Source organism: Electrophorus electricus, chromosome 15, assembly GCF_013358815.1.
Source record: "Electrophorus electricus isolate fEleEle1 chromosome 15, fEleEle1.pri, whole genome shotgun sequence".
NCBI lineage: Eukaryota > Metazoa > Chordata > Actinopteri > Gymnotiformes > Gymnotidae > Electrophorus > Electrophorus electricus.
The window spans coordinates 14874217-14889630 of record NC_049549.1 but is presented as its reverse complement, the minus strand read 5'-3'; the positions used below and the strand labels follow the sequence as shown (position 1 = coordinate 14889630).

General features: G+C 46.8%; 1 protein-coding gene across 3 annotated transcripts in view; it reads left to right on the top strand.

Moving 5' to 3' along the window:
• The first annotated feature begins 1594 nt into the window (after positions 1 to 1594).
• sez6b (seizure related 6 homolog b) overlaps positions 1595 to 15414 on the top strand; it is a 121718-nt gene continuing 107898 nt past the window's right edge. Inside the window, exon 1 of one of the 3 annotated variants that reach the window (XM_035534287.1) lies at positions 1595 to 2069. In XM_035534287.1, coding sequence (XP_035390180.1) covers positions 1985 to 2069 — 85 coding nt within the window. In that variant the 5' untranslated portion in view covers positions 1595 to 1984. The remainder of the gene's footprint in view (positions 2070 to 15414) is intronic. The other 2 variants (XM_035534289.1, XM_035534288.1) reach the window with 2 other exon arrangements.

The following is a 15414-nucleotide window of genomic DNA, read 5'->3' as shown; positions in this document are numbered from 1 at the left end:
ACATTACTTCTCCTGCGTGCCGCACTGAGGAGCGATTGATCCGATCTTTAGAGGGTATCGGTGTTTCAGTATTTTCCTACATTTGGTTTTCAGAAACCCATATCAACACAAATCGACATTAATATTCATGTTGCACTTGGATGTGCTGCACGCTGTCTTATATGGTGCAAGTGAATCTGTGAGCACTTATAAATCCCTGGGCAGCTTTCATGGTCTCCTGAAGGCTTGTTGAACCTATAAATCCCAACGTACTCCCTCTCTAAATGGTGCACTAGGGCACCGAATGTCTTTGTGTTGATGAAATGGCCCATTTGCATTCCATGTTATCCACAATAGCTAAGAGTTCAGCTCCCTTTGGATTAATGTAGGTAATTGGGTAATGCAGAATTGTCATGATGATTTATGCAGAATCTGACCGTATATCCCACATATTAACGTTAAACAACGTACACTCATAATTGAAAACACATAACTGTCCTAAGAATGTCATGAAGCTCTTTAGCTGTATTAATTTAATGCCTTAAATTAGGACAGCGGTATGAATATGCAAACATTATAACGTACCTTACAGATCAGCCTCGACAATCATTTAAATAGTCTTGCCCTCTTTGCTCGTGGCCCGGATAATTTGGGGTTGAGAGGCTACTTGTGTGCTTTTCGCAGTGAGGCGACGTGCCCGCAGACTGAGCATTAGCGCCTCCATGAGCTCTATGCGCTAAAGGCGGGAGTACACAACGCTGGCAGACTCGTGAAAACGGTCACATTAGCGGACACATTAGTGCGCATGCCTTAAAGGATCAAGCACGAGTTTCCGCTATCTAGCGTGCAGAATAAATGTAAGTTTCACTTTTATCGTGGAGGACTGAATAGTAATGAATTTAGGCGAGCAACGTTGATCTAACATTTCGTAAACTAGCTTTCGGAAAACAGCGTTTTAAAGAGCGAGGTAGGCGCATCGATGAGGAGTACACATCAAGTTTCGTCGACTCACGTTCATGCGTTCATAACGACTTAGCTGTGCTGCGTTACTTAACATTTCTGTATCTTTTCCTGTAGCGTTCTGCCTGATCCCATGCATATTTCATGAGTATTGCTCTTTCCCTGCCGATTTGGTTATTCGTAGAGAGCAAATACTCTAGATATTAATGAGAAGGTCATTGCATGGGTAATTTTAGTTGAGGCGTGTTTTCAGATTTTTAAAAGTTTTCTCTACTTGTCTTTTGTTCGTTTAGGAATATCTCCGTAGACACGACAGTGTGCACTCGCATGATTAGAATGTATTATTAGCCAAAATTACCCCTCTAGAACGAGAGTTGGAAAGAAAACCCCACAAAAATGTTATCTGGTTCCAGTCTGATCAACACACGCTAGGCCCATTGACGGTGGCGTTAGTTCTAGTGAACATATTCAGGCTTTATTTGTACCTAAACTGCTTCACAACGTGTAACTTGGTATGCGCCGTCCATTTTTATCATTATATCTATGCAAATGATATAGACTACCCTGCAATTGATGGTTCGGTGTTAAAACCAGCAGGAGACTGAATGTGCAAACAGCCAACATATCTTTTTACGCTCCCCTCCAGCAGTAGTTGAGATCTGAACACATGTATTGTGATACTTACGCCATTTAGACGAGGGCACTATTAGATTATGTACGGTACAAAGTTTCCACGAAGCTGAAGTTGTTCCAGTCGCTGACGCTAGGAGCTGTCCGTGGTACTGAAACGGCAGTGCTCAGCCTTGGAGGTGCTGACGGCACTCCAAGCGAGCAGTTGGCTTAGTGAGCGCCGAGGTGCCCCGTTCTCCGCTTCTTCTCCGATTACAATTACAAACCTGAGCAGAAGTATCCCTCGCGCGGGAGCGCGTGCGTCGGAGATCCTACTGCAAGTGGTTTTCGGAGCGTTGGCGCCTCGCTTATGTTTGTTAGGAAAGTGTTTTAACACAAGGACATTATTCTGTAAAAGGAACCCACTGCCGAAAGCATGAACACGGCAATATATTACAGACCAAACATGGTCGTTCTGGTGCTGACTGTATTTGCGGTTGTGGTTATCGCACGGGGGCAAGGTAAGATATTAATTCTTTAAAATTATGGTATTTCGGAACACACGCGTTTCCTGCTGTCCATCCTGTCAGGAGTAGGGTGCATGTAGCTCCTGCAAAGCAGACGCAACACTGTTTCAGCGACAGTGACCAATCGTTTCTCTCTATTAGCCTATGCCTTCTTAGTATGTCAGGAACAGTAAGAGGGTATTTACAGGCTGACACCGTTACAAGATGTAACAGAAAAATGGTCTCTGCTCACACATAGTGGCTTACAACAGATGGACCCCTGCGCAAAACTGAGTAATCGGTGAAAATTTGATAAATCGCACAACACACGAGAGACCTCGCAGGGCGAAAAAATTAACAAATCACGTTGCTGCGGCGCTGTTATTTCTACATTGTATTTGATGAGTCAGTGTTGATATCTTTTGCTTTGTTCTCATACAAGTGAATGTCAAAGTTCCCAGGAGTGAACGTTCCATCTATTGTCTTCCTACTTGTACAGTAATTAGCCCCAAAAGTTTGCAGTCACTTTGGCAACATATTTAAATAGATAAACAAATAGAAACGTAACTTCTATCTTACGTTTAAAGAAATGTCTGAAGTAATGGTTATTTTACATAATTTACACGACCTGTTATAAAATACATTATTTGAGTGATCTTCAGTCAATAGTTCCAAGTCTTTCACAGATTGCGTTCAAAACTGAACCTGGACTATAAAATCACGTAAAATTATCCTTGTGGTGACAACGCATATAGACAACGTGAAGAACCTCTACATATAAACTTTGCAAATACAGTTTTTAGATAGTGACGTTTCTTTTCCAACATTACCAAGGTAATGGCAGTTTAAATAGCCTTTATCTTGCGCACAACCCTGTTCAGCTACTTCTGTGGATACTGGAATATGAGAGCACAGTCCAAGATGACGTCGAAAGAAAGTCAGTGCGTAGTCCAGGTCCATTTGCTTTCTGAAGAACCGCGCGACTGTTCACAATTATTGTGCTGCCTCTCTGCGCGTCTCTGCTTTTATTTAATTGACTCGAGATATTTATGCTTATTAGTTATGAAGCAACCACAAGTGTCCGTGTTATAGCTACCTTTTTGGTCCCCGGTGTAAATGTTTCAGTAGGACGGTAGACGCGTGTAGTTTAGAAAGCTACAAAAAAAACCAAAAAAAAAAAACCGGAGAAGAATTAACGTAAATTTTTGACGATTAATGTTTATCATATTTTAACGGTACTTAATTTTAAATGGAAGCACATAATTATGCTCACTGGGCAAAACATTGCATTGAATTGTGTTTAAAAGAGAGAATATGCAATCACGTAACAGATTACATCTTTTTTCAGTGCAAAATTGATGTAGTCAGGAGCAGAAGGCGTTCGGTGAACAGGCTACACTGCTACAGTGACTAAACCACCTTAAGGTGACCTACAGTCGTGACATCGCTATGTGTAAGTTAAGTCAAAAGTATCAGGCTAACCCATTAATAGTACATTTCTCTGATCAGTCACCTTCGCTGCAGTGGACAATGGCTTCAGTACAGCACTCTGCCTCGTTCTTACCTTGAAAAGCACTCTAACTAATGCACAGTTCCATCAATCCTCAGAACACACTGAGAGACAGCTAAAAGCAGGACCTGCCTAACTCAAATGGATGACACTGTGAATAACAGTGTCTCTCTGCTGGAGGCTCAGTGAAAGGTCAATGGGCTCATTTTCTTAGACCCAAATATCCAGGCATGATGGACACATTGGCGAGGGTGGCGCAGCGTGAGATGCATGTGTGTGCGCGCGAGAGCAGACTGCGCTGGCCGAGGCCAATTGAGAGAGAGCTGGCTGTCTGTGACTGCTGTTCTCTCTGACAGCAGCACGGTGGGCTGAGTAAGTCCACAGCTCGGCTGCTCCTGCGAAGGGGTCTCCGGGGTGCCCGCTGTGATTATGGGAGTGTCAGAGGAGGCTGACATATCGCCCCCTGCCGCTGCTGGTCAGACCCAGCCGTCGACGCCAGCCGAGCCTGCTGAGGGGAGCCCCCCACAGAGGTCAAGCGCTGCTGCATGACTCCATTACCCACAGCCCTGGGCTGGACCGCCCGCCCACGCCCCAGCTGCTCTGTCAGGCCCAGGCCCGTAGACTTATTTCATGCCACCACCAATTAATCAGTGCCCTTCTACCATTTTTTGCAGAATAGGGGCTAATCCAGGCTGAAAGGGTGGGGAAGTGCGGGGAGCGGCCCCCGGGGCAGACTCCGGGGCGCTCCACACCCGCTCGCCTCACCGCGATTAAGGCTCGGACGGATAAACGAGGCAGATGGCCTCCCCCAAACATGCGGGCCTTACCGTCGCGTCTGCAGCCCCGATGGATGGTTGGCTGGGAGGGTGTAGAACGCAGGGTACACACCGCCGGGAGAAATGCAGCCCGCCGCCTCCTCCACAGGGCGGCCACGCTGCCACACTGGCACACTGCGACATGCAGTCTGCCGTACACATCCCACCTAATCGCAAACGCTTTCAATATTCTCATCACTTCTTCCATAAAAAAAGTCCCCTATGTTTGCCTGATATTGTGCATAATAAAATACCCAGCCTGCTTAAAACCATTCGGAGTTCCCACGCGGGTGATCCGTGCAGATGTCTTGACTTAGATGATCAATTATTCTGTCAGGCATCAAGAGAATGCATTAGGGAGGAAAACGTGCTGAGAGACGAGGGAGAGAAAGAGAGAGAGATTCTGTTTGTCTGATTGAACATGTTGCTGCAGTTGGACTGGATGCTTGCTGGCGGAAGACAAAGCCCTGGTGATGCAGAAGATCTAATTATAAAACACATTTTAAAAGGTCCTATATGTTTTTTTTTTCTTTCCAGTCTAGTCTCCATGTGCTCTTGACCTGGATATGCCATAGTCTGTGTTCTCCTCCAATTATTCAGGATGTTATTGTCTCATGTGGCACGCAAATATGCATGCACACACACACACACACACACACACACACACGCACAAACGCACACACGCACACACACACAAAGGCATCCTAACTGAATTGGAGAGAAAACACAGATTTTTACTATATTTGGCTGCTTTCCATTTACTTATAAAATAGACCTTTTGTCTCTAACAGTATTTAACACAGTACAGAGAAAGCATGTGTCTGCTTGTGTGTGATTGTATGTGTGTGTGTGTGTTTGTGTGCAGGTGTGTGTGTTTTTATGGTTGTTCTTTATGTCTAGCTATGACCGGGCACTCAAGGTGCAGGGCTGTTTTATGTTCCTCTTCTGCCCCCTCCATAACTTAGCAACCTCAGTACCTTAAATCACAGTTTAACATCACAGCTTACAATTCAATTTCACCTCTTTCTCCTGAACTGGTTAAAGGCAGTCATGTGGGCACACTGTATGTATCGGAACTCTCCTTAAATAAACCTGCATTGTCTTTGTTAATTGAGTTACCCTGACATTAATAATTATGATTTATGATGGTTCAGGACAAGGGGAAATCTCAGATCTAGTAATCAAGGACAGTGCTGTCTGATAATCTGCAAATTAAATTTTGTTTTGAAATGAGATGTTATTAGACCTTTGAATTAATTGTAAACTCAGCAGCATATCCAATAAGATACAAACTAAATGATTAAGAAATTATTAGCTATAGAGTTAAGGACACATACATGTGAATATGTACATTTTCAACATTTTTCAAGTGAAATGACTTCCCAGTTTGATTTTGCCCCAGATGTCATTGTGTAGACGGCTGCTCTCATTCTGCGCAGGTTGGTTTAAAGGCAATATCAAATAGACATTCTAATTCATTTGTTTTCTGTTACATTTTTCCAGTCAAACAAAATATTCAGACATGGATTAATATATGGCATGATATATCTTGGTCCGTCAGGACTTGATTGGGATGTAAAACATGCTATGATAATTTTGGGTACATTACAGAAGTTATTCTGACAGTTTTTGATAGGATTAAGGAGAAAAATTATTTTCTCTTGTAAATTATAAATATTGATGATTTATGTACAATGTCCAGGGGCATAAACAGACGAGGTAAAAACGTCAACGTTGATTCCAAATTGTCTTCAAAAGATTTTTGGAGCCCTGATGAAGGAGGCTTCAAGCTGGGCATCACACCCGCGCGATCCTCTGCTGCTGGAGGAAACCTGTATGCTCTGTGGGATACTGAGTCATCAGCACTATGCTGTGGCTTCTGCAGGAGCACAAAAAGAGAAAAAACTACATGCAATGGATAGGGCTCATTTAAAAATGAACTCTTCTCCGGTTCATGTCACAATGTAAAGAGATTGAAAATATTCACCCTTTGTTTTGTGGGATAATTGACGTGCGCTCCTGTGGGCTAATCAAAGGCCATTCAATGCATGTATACTCCCAGTGCCTCTTTTCTAGTTAACTCATTTAACCGTGAGTGTTGCGCTTGCTACCCCGGAAAGTGCAGCCGTGGCTCAGGCACTGCTGGTTTCCGGGTGCCGTCGAGCTGCCGGAGCTCTCTGCCATAGCCACGCTTCATTCCTGCCTCCCACTAGCCACGATGACCGTTTGTCCCTGTCGCTGTTAGCCAGAGTGTCGTTCCCCTCTGATCATGACTGCTCCTTTAGAGCCATTTCTTGTCTTCCTCCTCGTTTTGTTTGAGAGCCCGCGTGAGGCGGTAAACATCTGGGGCGCTCCCGAGCTCCTGGACAGTCTTAGCTTATGCGCTCTGACAGGTGCCCTCATTTGGCTCCTCTGGCAGATCAAAGTGCTCAAAGCCTCGTCGCGTGTCACGCCAAGCCGAGCCGACAGCTCGTTCCGCGACGGCTCGGCGTGTGCGGGGCCGGCGCACGGTGGCCGCAATGACCCTGTCGTTGGTGCACTCGGACTCGCCCGGCCTCGTAATGACACTCAAATGGAGATTAGACAGCCGGGACGAGAGAGGCGAGCACATGCAGGCAGGATATTCATTGCAAATCAAAGGGCCAATCTCCCGCACCTACGGGTGCCGCGCATCACACTGCGTTCCTGGCCGTCTACGTTTGACTTGGGCTGGTAATCCATACTGCTCATAAGTCTGGCAGGCCTTTTTTGCGAGGGGTCTGGGGCTCGCCGTGGGCCGTAAAGAATGAAAAGATGGGGAGCCTCTGCGCTCTGCTCGGCTGGCTCTGATATCTTTGATTTATAATGCGCCGAGCGCCTCGACTTCACCTCTCCCTCACACCCAACCAATCACTCACACTGATCTGCCCTCCACAAGGGCGCTTCAGTGGATCGTCTGTGAGCTGGGGAACGAGATCAAAGTGGAAGGGGCCATCGGCATCAGCTGTTGGACCACGATGCGTCACGCGTGACGCCGCCTGCATCACGGCGGTGCTTTTAATAATCCCCGAGTGGCCGTTTCTCCCTGCCGGGGCACACCACACCTTCCCCCCCGGCAGGATTGGCGTCTTGTTATGGCCTGTCCGTGCACACTGTATCATATTGGCCAGGCAGTCAAAGCAGAGCAAACCTTTAGCACGGTCGGATTCCCCACCTCCTCCTCATACGGGATCGGCGGGCTGTGTACACCTGGCTAATTGGCCCTGGCAGGTGCAGCGTATGCAGGGTCCCGAGTTTTCTGCGGTGATTAGGCCTCCGACAGCTCTGGCTTTCTTCTCACTGTTTGGACTGCCAGGACCCATCTAGGAGCCACTTCATCTGGGGAAGAGCTTGGTGCACTAAGGGAGGCAGCGGGTAATCACCTGGGGAACATGTTTGGCTTGCAGAACCAGACTCCTCCTCCTCTCCACATGAGCGCGTCTACTACCGTCCTCGCACAGATACGGCTGGATTTATTTAGCCGGCGTGGTGGAGGCGGACAAGGATGCAAATATTGAATTCATCTTTATTGTGTTCGTTTTTCAGAAGAATTGGAAATGCTGAGCCTTTTCTTGTTTTCTTGCCTGTTTTTGCATATTTATTCGGAAAGATAATGAGGTTTTCTTTTGTTTAAAAAAAAAGAAAAACATTTAAATAGCATGCGTGTGTGCGTATGTGTGTGTTGGAGGTTATCTTAGCCTGTAGTCTAATTTTACTCCCATCACACTTAGCATTTCCCATAAACTCTCTCATTTCCCATAAAGGCCTGACTGATGGCCTGCCTGACACATACTGCATTTGTTTTTTAGGGTATTCCCATCATATTGGGCCTTTGTTCTTCTAGGGCCAGAACTAGCAGAATGTTTTAATATTGGTAACAAGATGTGCCCTACAGGGCTCAGAACGAGTCATGAGATGCAGACTAACCAAATGCATGTTGGTTAATGCCAATTATTCAATCACAAGCAGAACTCTGCTGCCTGCACATCTTCCCCTGAGGCTTTTACAAAGTTGTACAGCTCAAAGATGTTTCTGTCTGTTTGTCTTTGAGGTTCCTGTCTTGGGGACATTGAGTGACGCTATGTTTTCTAATGACACACACGTGCAGTTATTGTACAGTGACCGCAGGTCTTCACGTCGCGCCGCGTCCTCATGAACATCCGTCAGGTGGTGAAACGAGCCTTCGGGAAGGCCACGGGGATGTCGGCGCTGTGAACGACATACCAGGAGGGTGAACTGTGAGTCTGCTGAAGCTGCTGCTAATGAACTGAGCGTGTGAGTTGTGAGGCTGGTGTCAGGTCCCTAAGAGGCCCAGACACCGCAGTAATAAAGATGAATCATGCAAATCTAGGGTGTTCGAGCGGGTTGCCGTCGGCAGGAATCAGCCCACTCGTTATTTACCTTTACACTGTTGTCGCGGGAGGATGACACGCACGCTCTGCGGCAAATAGATGGTCCCGAGACGGTAAAGTAAGACAAATGTGGCCATAACGTTTTAGCATTAATCACAATGAACCCATTACTTTTCTTAAAACATAAATTGTGGTTTCAAAGATATTCCAGAGGACCGGGAAAGTAAACTATCTTTGGAAGGCTCGAGCATTGTCGTTGCCCTCAGCGCCGCTCTGAGCTTGCAGTGTGCACTTGCAGTGTGAGCTTAAAGTGTAAGTTTAAAGTGTGAATGCTGGTTTCCGTGATAACACCGGCTGCAGTGTTTTAGCAGCCATTTACACATCTTTATAAAAAAAATATGATTCCAGGAAGCAACGTGCCTTTGAGTAGTGAAAGGCAGAGGATTTAGCCCTGATAAATCTCACCCAGAATAGCAGCACTTTACTCCGATCGGGGGCGACTCAATGGCTGTTAATTACCCCTTAGGAAGGACATATTAACTGTGCAGGCAGAGGTCTATGGAGGAGCAGATGTCGAGCTGAAAAAGAATGATCTGCTCCGGCACCATACGGCCACGTGCAGCAGAGCCGCCCCAGAGGTTCCCCGGTTACCAGTTGCTTTTGTTAGGGTTTGTTTTTTTGTTTGTTTTTTTTACATTTTCATGACAGAAATTAGGAAAGCTGATATGAAAGTGAGTGTCGAACCGCGCAACCATAGAGTTGGGAAACACTGTTAATTACATTATCGATGCGTTAAATGCTTCTGTTTCTACTGAATCGTTGTGCGTAACAAATATTATTTGGGGGAAAAATGAGCGTTGAGTTAAAGTGAGCAAGGACCTGTTATTTTCTAGAACGAATTGGCCTAAAATGTACCTAGTCCAGTCAATGTAAATATGTACACTATTTTATTAGATGTTTTTGGTTACGCATGCTCAAAACGAAACATGCCCGTGGACTTGATTGTTTTCTTTTCCTTTACAGAAAAGTTTACGAATTTTGCGGTAATAACAAGCCACGTACCATTAGAATGCGTTTCTCTTTCATCCTCGTTGGCGCCTAACTCATGCACCCTTCTCTAAAACGAGCCGCTCCTCGCCTGCCGTCTGTTTCACGGGAAGGACTTGGCTGTGAAGCATGTGGCGTCCTGACTGCGCGGTACACCAGCACCATATAGGACTTTAACGAAGCTGCGCGGAGTGGTGACGGTCACGTTGATTGCGTTTGTCAGCCCACGCTGTTCACGTCTCGTCTCGTTGGTGGCCAGCTGCTCGGCGCCCGGATCACTCACGTGCTGAGGTGAAGTTGGAGGATTTGCCAGGTACTGCAGGCGCAGGGGTGCAGCGGTCAACAACAGTGTAACCATCCAGTACGCCTCGACACGTACAATGGTATTCAGTACCACAGCAAAGCAAAAATGGGCATTACATGCTAATTGCAGTTGTTGCCAGTTAGGGGCACTTGGATGCTGTGGTTGGCTCAATTTCACTGTTTAATTGATATGTGGCATTGGAACACACAGATCCGCTAGCTGGAATTCCCGTGGGTGTAGTTGACTCTATAATGAGTTAGTTAGTTTTTGGGGTTTTTTTTGTAACTCTCCCAGTGCTTGGCAGTGTGTACTGATCACTGACCCTGCTGTCTGAGGTTGTGAGTGCTGGTCGGAGCAATGGAAGCAAGGGGCTGGTGAGAGCAGGCCCTGGAGCTACACCCAGACAGTTATCCAGTTAGCATGAGTATTCAGGATGGATAACCAAGTGAAGTTGGGTCAGATGGTTTTGTAGGATGGAGCCCTTGGGTGATTGGTTTCACCACAGCTGCAGCTGTGATATAGCCGTGGCGAAAACAGGACTGATATACAGAGCCTTTGAATATCAGAGCCTGGGGTCAAAATGAAGATAGAGGGTGGGTGTACCATCTTCCAGTGAAGTTTAATAAAGAAGAATGATCCTTTTTTTTAACCTTTGTCCTTACTTGTGCTAGTAGGGGTCAAGCATTGCCATTTCAAAGGTGATCTGTGCTAGTTTAATATTTGTCAGGATAATTGTATTGATCGCTGCTGCCTGCAATGTATCCTTCTGACAGCCAATCACAGACGTAAACTGCTGTTGGAACATTGCACTCAATAAGCTCTGTCAGGGCAATGTATCTTTTTAAACAATACGAAAGAGGCACAGTGTGTGTAACTTGGAGGTGGGGTTGGGGGGGTGGATGAGGGGGAAACAGGTTCTTCTGTGTTGTTTTTGCATCGTCCTTGAGCAGTTGTTCTTTGGGGATTTTTTCCCTTGTCTCTACTCCAGAGTACTCTATAATTAGTCTCTGTTTTTGAAAAGGTATGTTCACATTTCAGAGTCAGAAATATTCTGTGCACTCAAAATGAGACCAGTGAGACAGAGTGCCTCACTGATCCTTGACTTTACCTCTGTGTACCTCGTACCAGCAGGCTACATATTCAGCCGGTGGCACAGGCCAGGCCAGTTCAGTACTCAGTTCAGTAAGTGTTCATGTGCAGCTTCTTCTCAAGAGTCACATAATGATAAAAATAATGGAATAGGAAATGCAGAACAATAAAACAACTTTATGAATCTCAGTTAAACAGTATTGTATTGAATATGTTGTAGTGCATATTAATGCAGATCTATGATAAAACATGGAGGGTTGTTTTGTTTTAGTTTATACAGCATTGGCTGTTGAACTGTGAAAGAAATGATGGGAAACATCAAAAGCATTATAAATCTTTAAATGTTTTGGTATTTGTCTTGTCACTGTATGCAGTGAGAGACCTTTTCCTTTGATAAAGCCAAAGGAAGACTTCCTCCATCTATTCAAATGGATAGTGTGTCTGTTTATCACGATCAGCCCAAATTATCCCTATAAACAATACAAAACTTGTATACTGTGTTATCTGCCACTGGATTCTCTGGAGTAGGCCAGTGAAGAGAAGGAGCGGAGCACCTCGAGTGCTGCCAGAACGCTGCATGCCTCTCTGAAAACGTTTATTTAGGTATTATTTAATGTGTAAAAGGTATTCTTAAATACTTGGAAGAGTATCACAAGTATGTATACTTTGGAAATATATACTTCCAATTCTTCCATTGGAAGAAACAACGTTTCCTAGTCCATCTTCACCGCTAGTGTTACGTTGGTGTCAGAAATGGGATACTGCTGTTGCTGAGCTGGAAAAATTGAGCTTCGGCTCAACAAACTCAAAGGTGTGCCGTGAAGGAGTAGTAACCCAGAAGATGGGTTACTCCTGCGAGATGTGTCCCTCCAGCCGAGGTCCAGGCGGCTGGTCGGGGAAGATGTCGAGGAAGACCTCAGAACCGAGTACGATGGTTTGGTAGACATACCTGACATTCGAGAAGGCTACACAGGAGGAGTTTATACTGCAACACTTCCTGTGTGCACTGCTGCATGAGGAGCTGAGGAGGCACAAACAACCTGCCAGCCTGGCCAGCCTCCAAGACAGAGAGGACAGACAACAAAGTGCTTTGCAGCAAAGGAACTTGAAGGGGAAGAGTGGTGGTGGAGTGACTGGTGGGTGGAGGTGTAGGCAGAGGCAGCACTGCTCCAGGTGGAGTCGAGAGCCTGGGGGAGACGCCACAGCTAGGAAGATTGGCTACCACCACGGACTTTGGTTCGGGATGGGAAACAGCTCATTGACTCTGTCAATCCGTGTTGCCGCTACGACGAAGCGTGTTTGTTCACACCAAGAATGGCGCACCTGATAGCTGGGAAGCCACAGTGGCTCAAATCCATCACTGGCAGCCAAGTCGACGTGAGAGGCAGGAAGCGGGTCTCAGTCGTGGTGGGAGAGTTTGAGCCAAGTGCATGAGTTCTGGCTTACACCTATACAGGATGCGCGTGTACTCCGTTTGGCTCCGCGGCTGGGGCCATGGTCATCCTTAAGAAGGAAAAGCGGGGCTTAGAGAGGAGACAAGTGAAGCTATCCATGACAGAGCACAGTTAGAGACTCAGGGGTCCTTGGCATTGTGGCCTTCATTTTCTGTGGGGGAAACTGGCAGCTCTGGAGAGCTAGAGATGGTTAGTGGATCTCCAGTGGCGGGGCTAGGTCGAAGATACCAGATAAGTCGAAGGTATAAGTCTCGAGTGCCAGATGAACCCATAGCAACAGTGCTGGATGGTGGATTACTGAGGGCTATGGGCAGCACACACAAACTCTTGTTAGCGTCAACATTTGAGAAAGCAGAAAGCACGCAGGGCAGCAATGGCAATTAAAGAGAACTGTGACGTCTCAGGAGGTTGGGCCTAACAGAAGCACAGAAGCAGTGGCTCTGGTAGCTGATGTGCCATTATAGCGACATCATAGAGACTGTACATGGACCTGCTTAGAGCAGCACAGTATCAACACTGGCACTGCTGCAATGAATTGACTTCCTCCCCACCGGCTTCCATTGGCTGAGAAAGCGGAATCATCGAACTGTCGATCAGCTCATGGGCAGCGCTGTTGGTTCTGGCAAAGTAAAAGGATAACGGCTGGCATTTTTTTGTGTGGACTATTGCCGGCTCGACACTGTTACAAAGCCTGACTCGTACCTACTCCCAAGCTTCGATGATATCTGGGATCAACTCGCTGTCTTCGCATGGTTTAGCTCACTGGATCTGCAGAGTGGATGTTGGATATCGCTTTAGACACCCGAACAAAGACGCTGTTCACACTGGGTGCAGGACCGTGGCCGTTCAAAGTGATGGCTTTCTGGCTGTTCAGTGCATTGGCCGTGTTTGCGTGCTTGGTGGAGCATGTGCTTGCCAGGGTTCCATTAGGTCCAAGCAGCTAACAGGGATGGCACACTCGTAAACCCGTCGCAAGTATTCCAGGTTATTAAGACAGTAAACCTATTAATGCACCCCAAAAAGTGCAATGTCCTTTAGCGGCGTGCATCTGTCATATGTATAATATTTATCTACTAGTTAATCTTTCCCCATCTTACCCTGTCAGTCTTTTCCTGATATGTTAGTTCAATAAAAGAGTATTTCCACTAAAGGAAATGGTGTTTCCTGGGCCTTCTTCACCACCGATGCTACAACATTTAAAGGAGGACCACACCAGGCCAGCGTCATATTAATGTTGATGTTAATGTTGATGTTAATGTTGATATTAATGTTGATGTATTCACACATTGTCAGGCACTTTCTTTTATTTTGCCTGTCTTACCACTGTATGCAGGGAGAATGAACATGGAGTTGTCGTGAGCCGCATGACAGAAAAGATTTTCGGTGTTGCGATTTCTCTTGATTGCTCCATATACCAAATGTTTCGAGTTGTCATTGCATGACGGGCACGTGCATCTTGACTGACGTGTCATCGGTCTCCTGTAATGGAAATAAAATGGTGATGTCACGAGCACTCTGTGCTTCAACGTGTGACACAAGCCGCCTCGCGGAAGTCATTCATCACCCTGCGTCTTCTCGTTCCTTTTTCACTTTGAGGTTTTTGAGTGAGAGGGGCTCCATGTTGTCATATTTACGTTAACGAGGTGTGCAGGATACGTGAGGTGTGAAGGAATCCCCGCTTCTGATTGGGCCGTTTGTGTACCTTACAAAGCCATTCGTACTAGTCGGATTTGCCCCCCCCCGCCCCTCCAAAAATCCTATTACAGTTAGATGTGGCTTTTCTGCACATAAGTTTAAATGCAATTGAGTCTGACAGTCTGGCATAGTGGGATTTGGAGCTCTGTGGTAGGTGACAGATTTGGGGGTGACATGGGCAGTGCATCCTGAGGAAGCAGTGAGCTGGGCTGAGCCTGTGTCGGGGCTGAGCCTGTGTCGGGGCTGAGCCTGTGTCGGGGCTGAGCCTGTGTCGGGGCTGAGCCTGTGTCGGGGCTGAGCCTGTGCCGGGGCTGAGCCTGTGCCGGGGCTGAGCCTGTGCCGGGGCTGAGCCTGTGCCGGGGCTGAGCCTGTGCCGGGGCTGAGCCTGTGCCGGGGCTGAGACAGGGCAGAGGAGGATGGGGTTGAGGTGGGAATTTTGCAGTTCAGCTCCCTGAGCAACTGGTCTCCCTCTGCTGGACCTCCATTAAACCGGTGCGACCGGTGTCAACAGGCATCCATCTTTTTTTACGTGGAAATCTGGGCCGGACCGAGTATACTGCAATGCGGTGGACATGGCATGAGCTCAGTTAAGTAGCCAGAGAGAGAAGTGGGCTATGTGCTGCTGTCCTGCTGTGTAGCTCATGCTCTCTCAAGCAGGGACCATGGGGGAGGGTCTTTGAAGGCTGTGGGCTTATTTGAGGACAGTGGTGGTTGTGTTTAGTGGTGAAGGGCTTTCGTGAAATCGAGCGCAGCGAAGTTGTCTGGCCTTTGTCACCCTTCAGTCAGCGGTGACCATTTGAGATTTCTGCTGTCCAAAGTCAGTGTTATTTTTCTTTGGCTTCAGCTGCACTAATGAGCGGCAAGAAGTTTTTTCCAAGTTTTGTGTGTGTGTGTGTGTGAAAGCTCTGAAGCGCTGTGGTCCAACTGGTGTGCTTCAGAAGAGGCACAGAGCCAGGCTGCCTGCCCTTGTTATGACTGGATTTGAAGATTATCCAGAGAGGAGGCTGAAGTTCAGCTCTGGATGTTGACGGACTGTAGCGAGAGCAGACGTACGATGCTCCTCCACCATGTACACT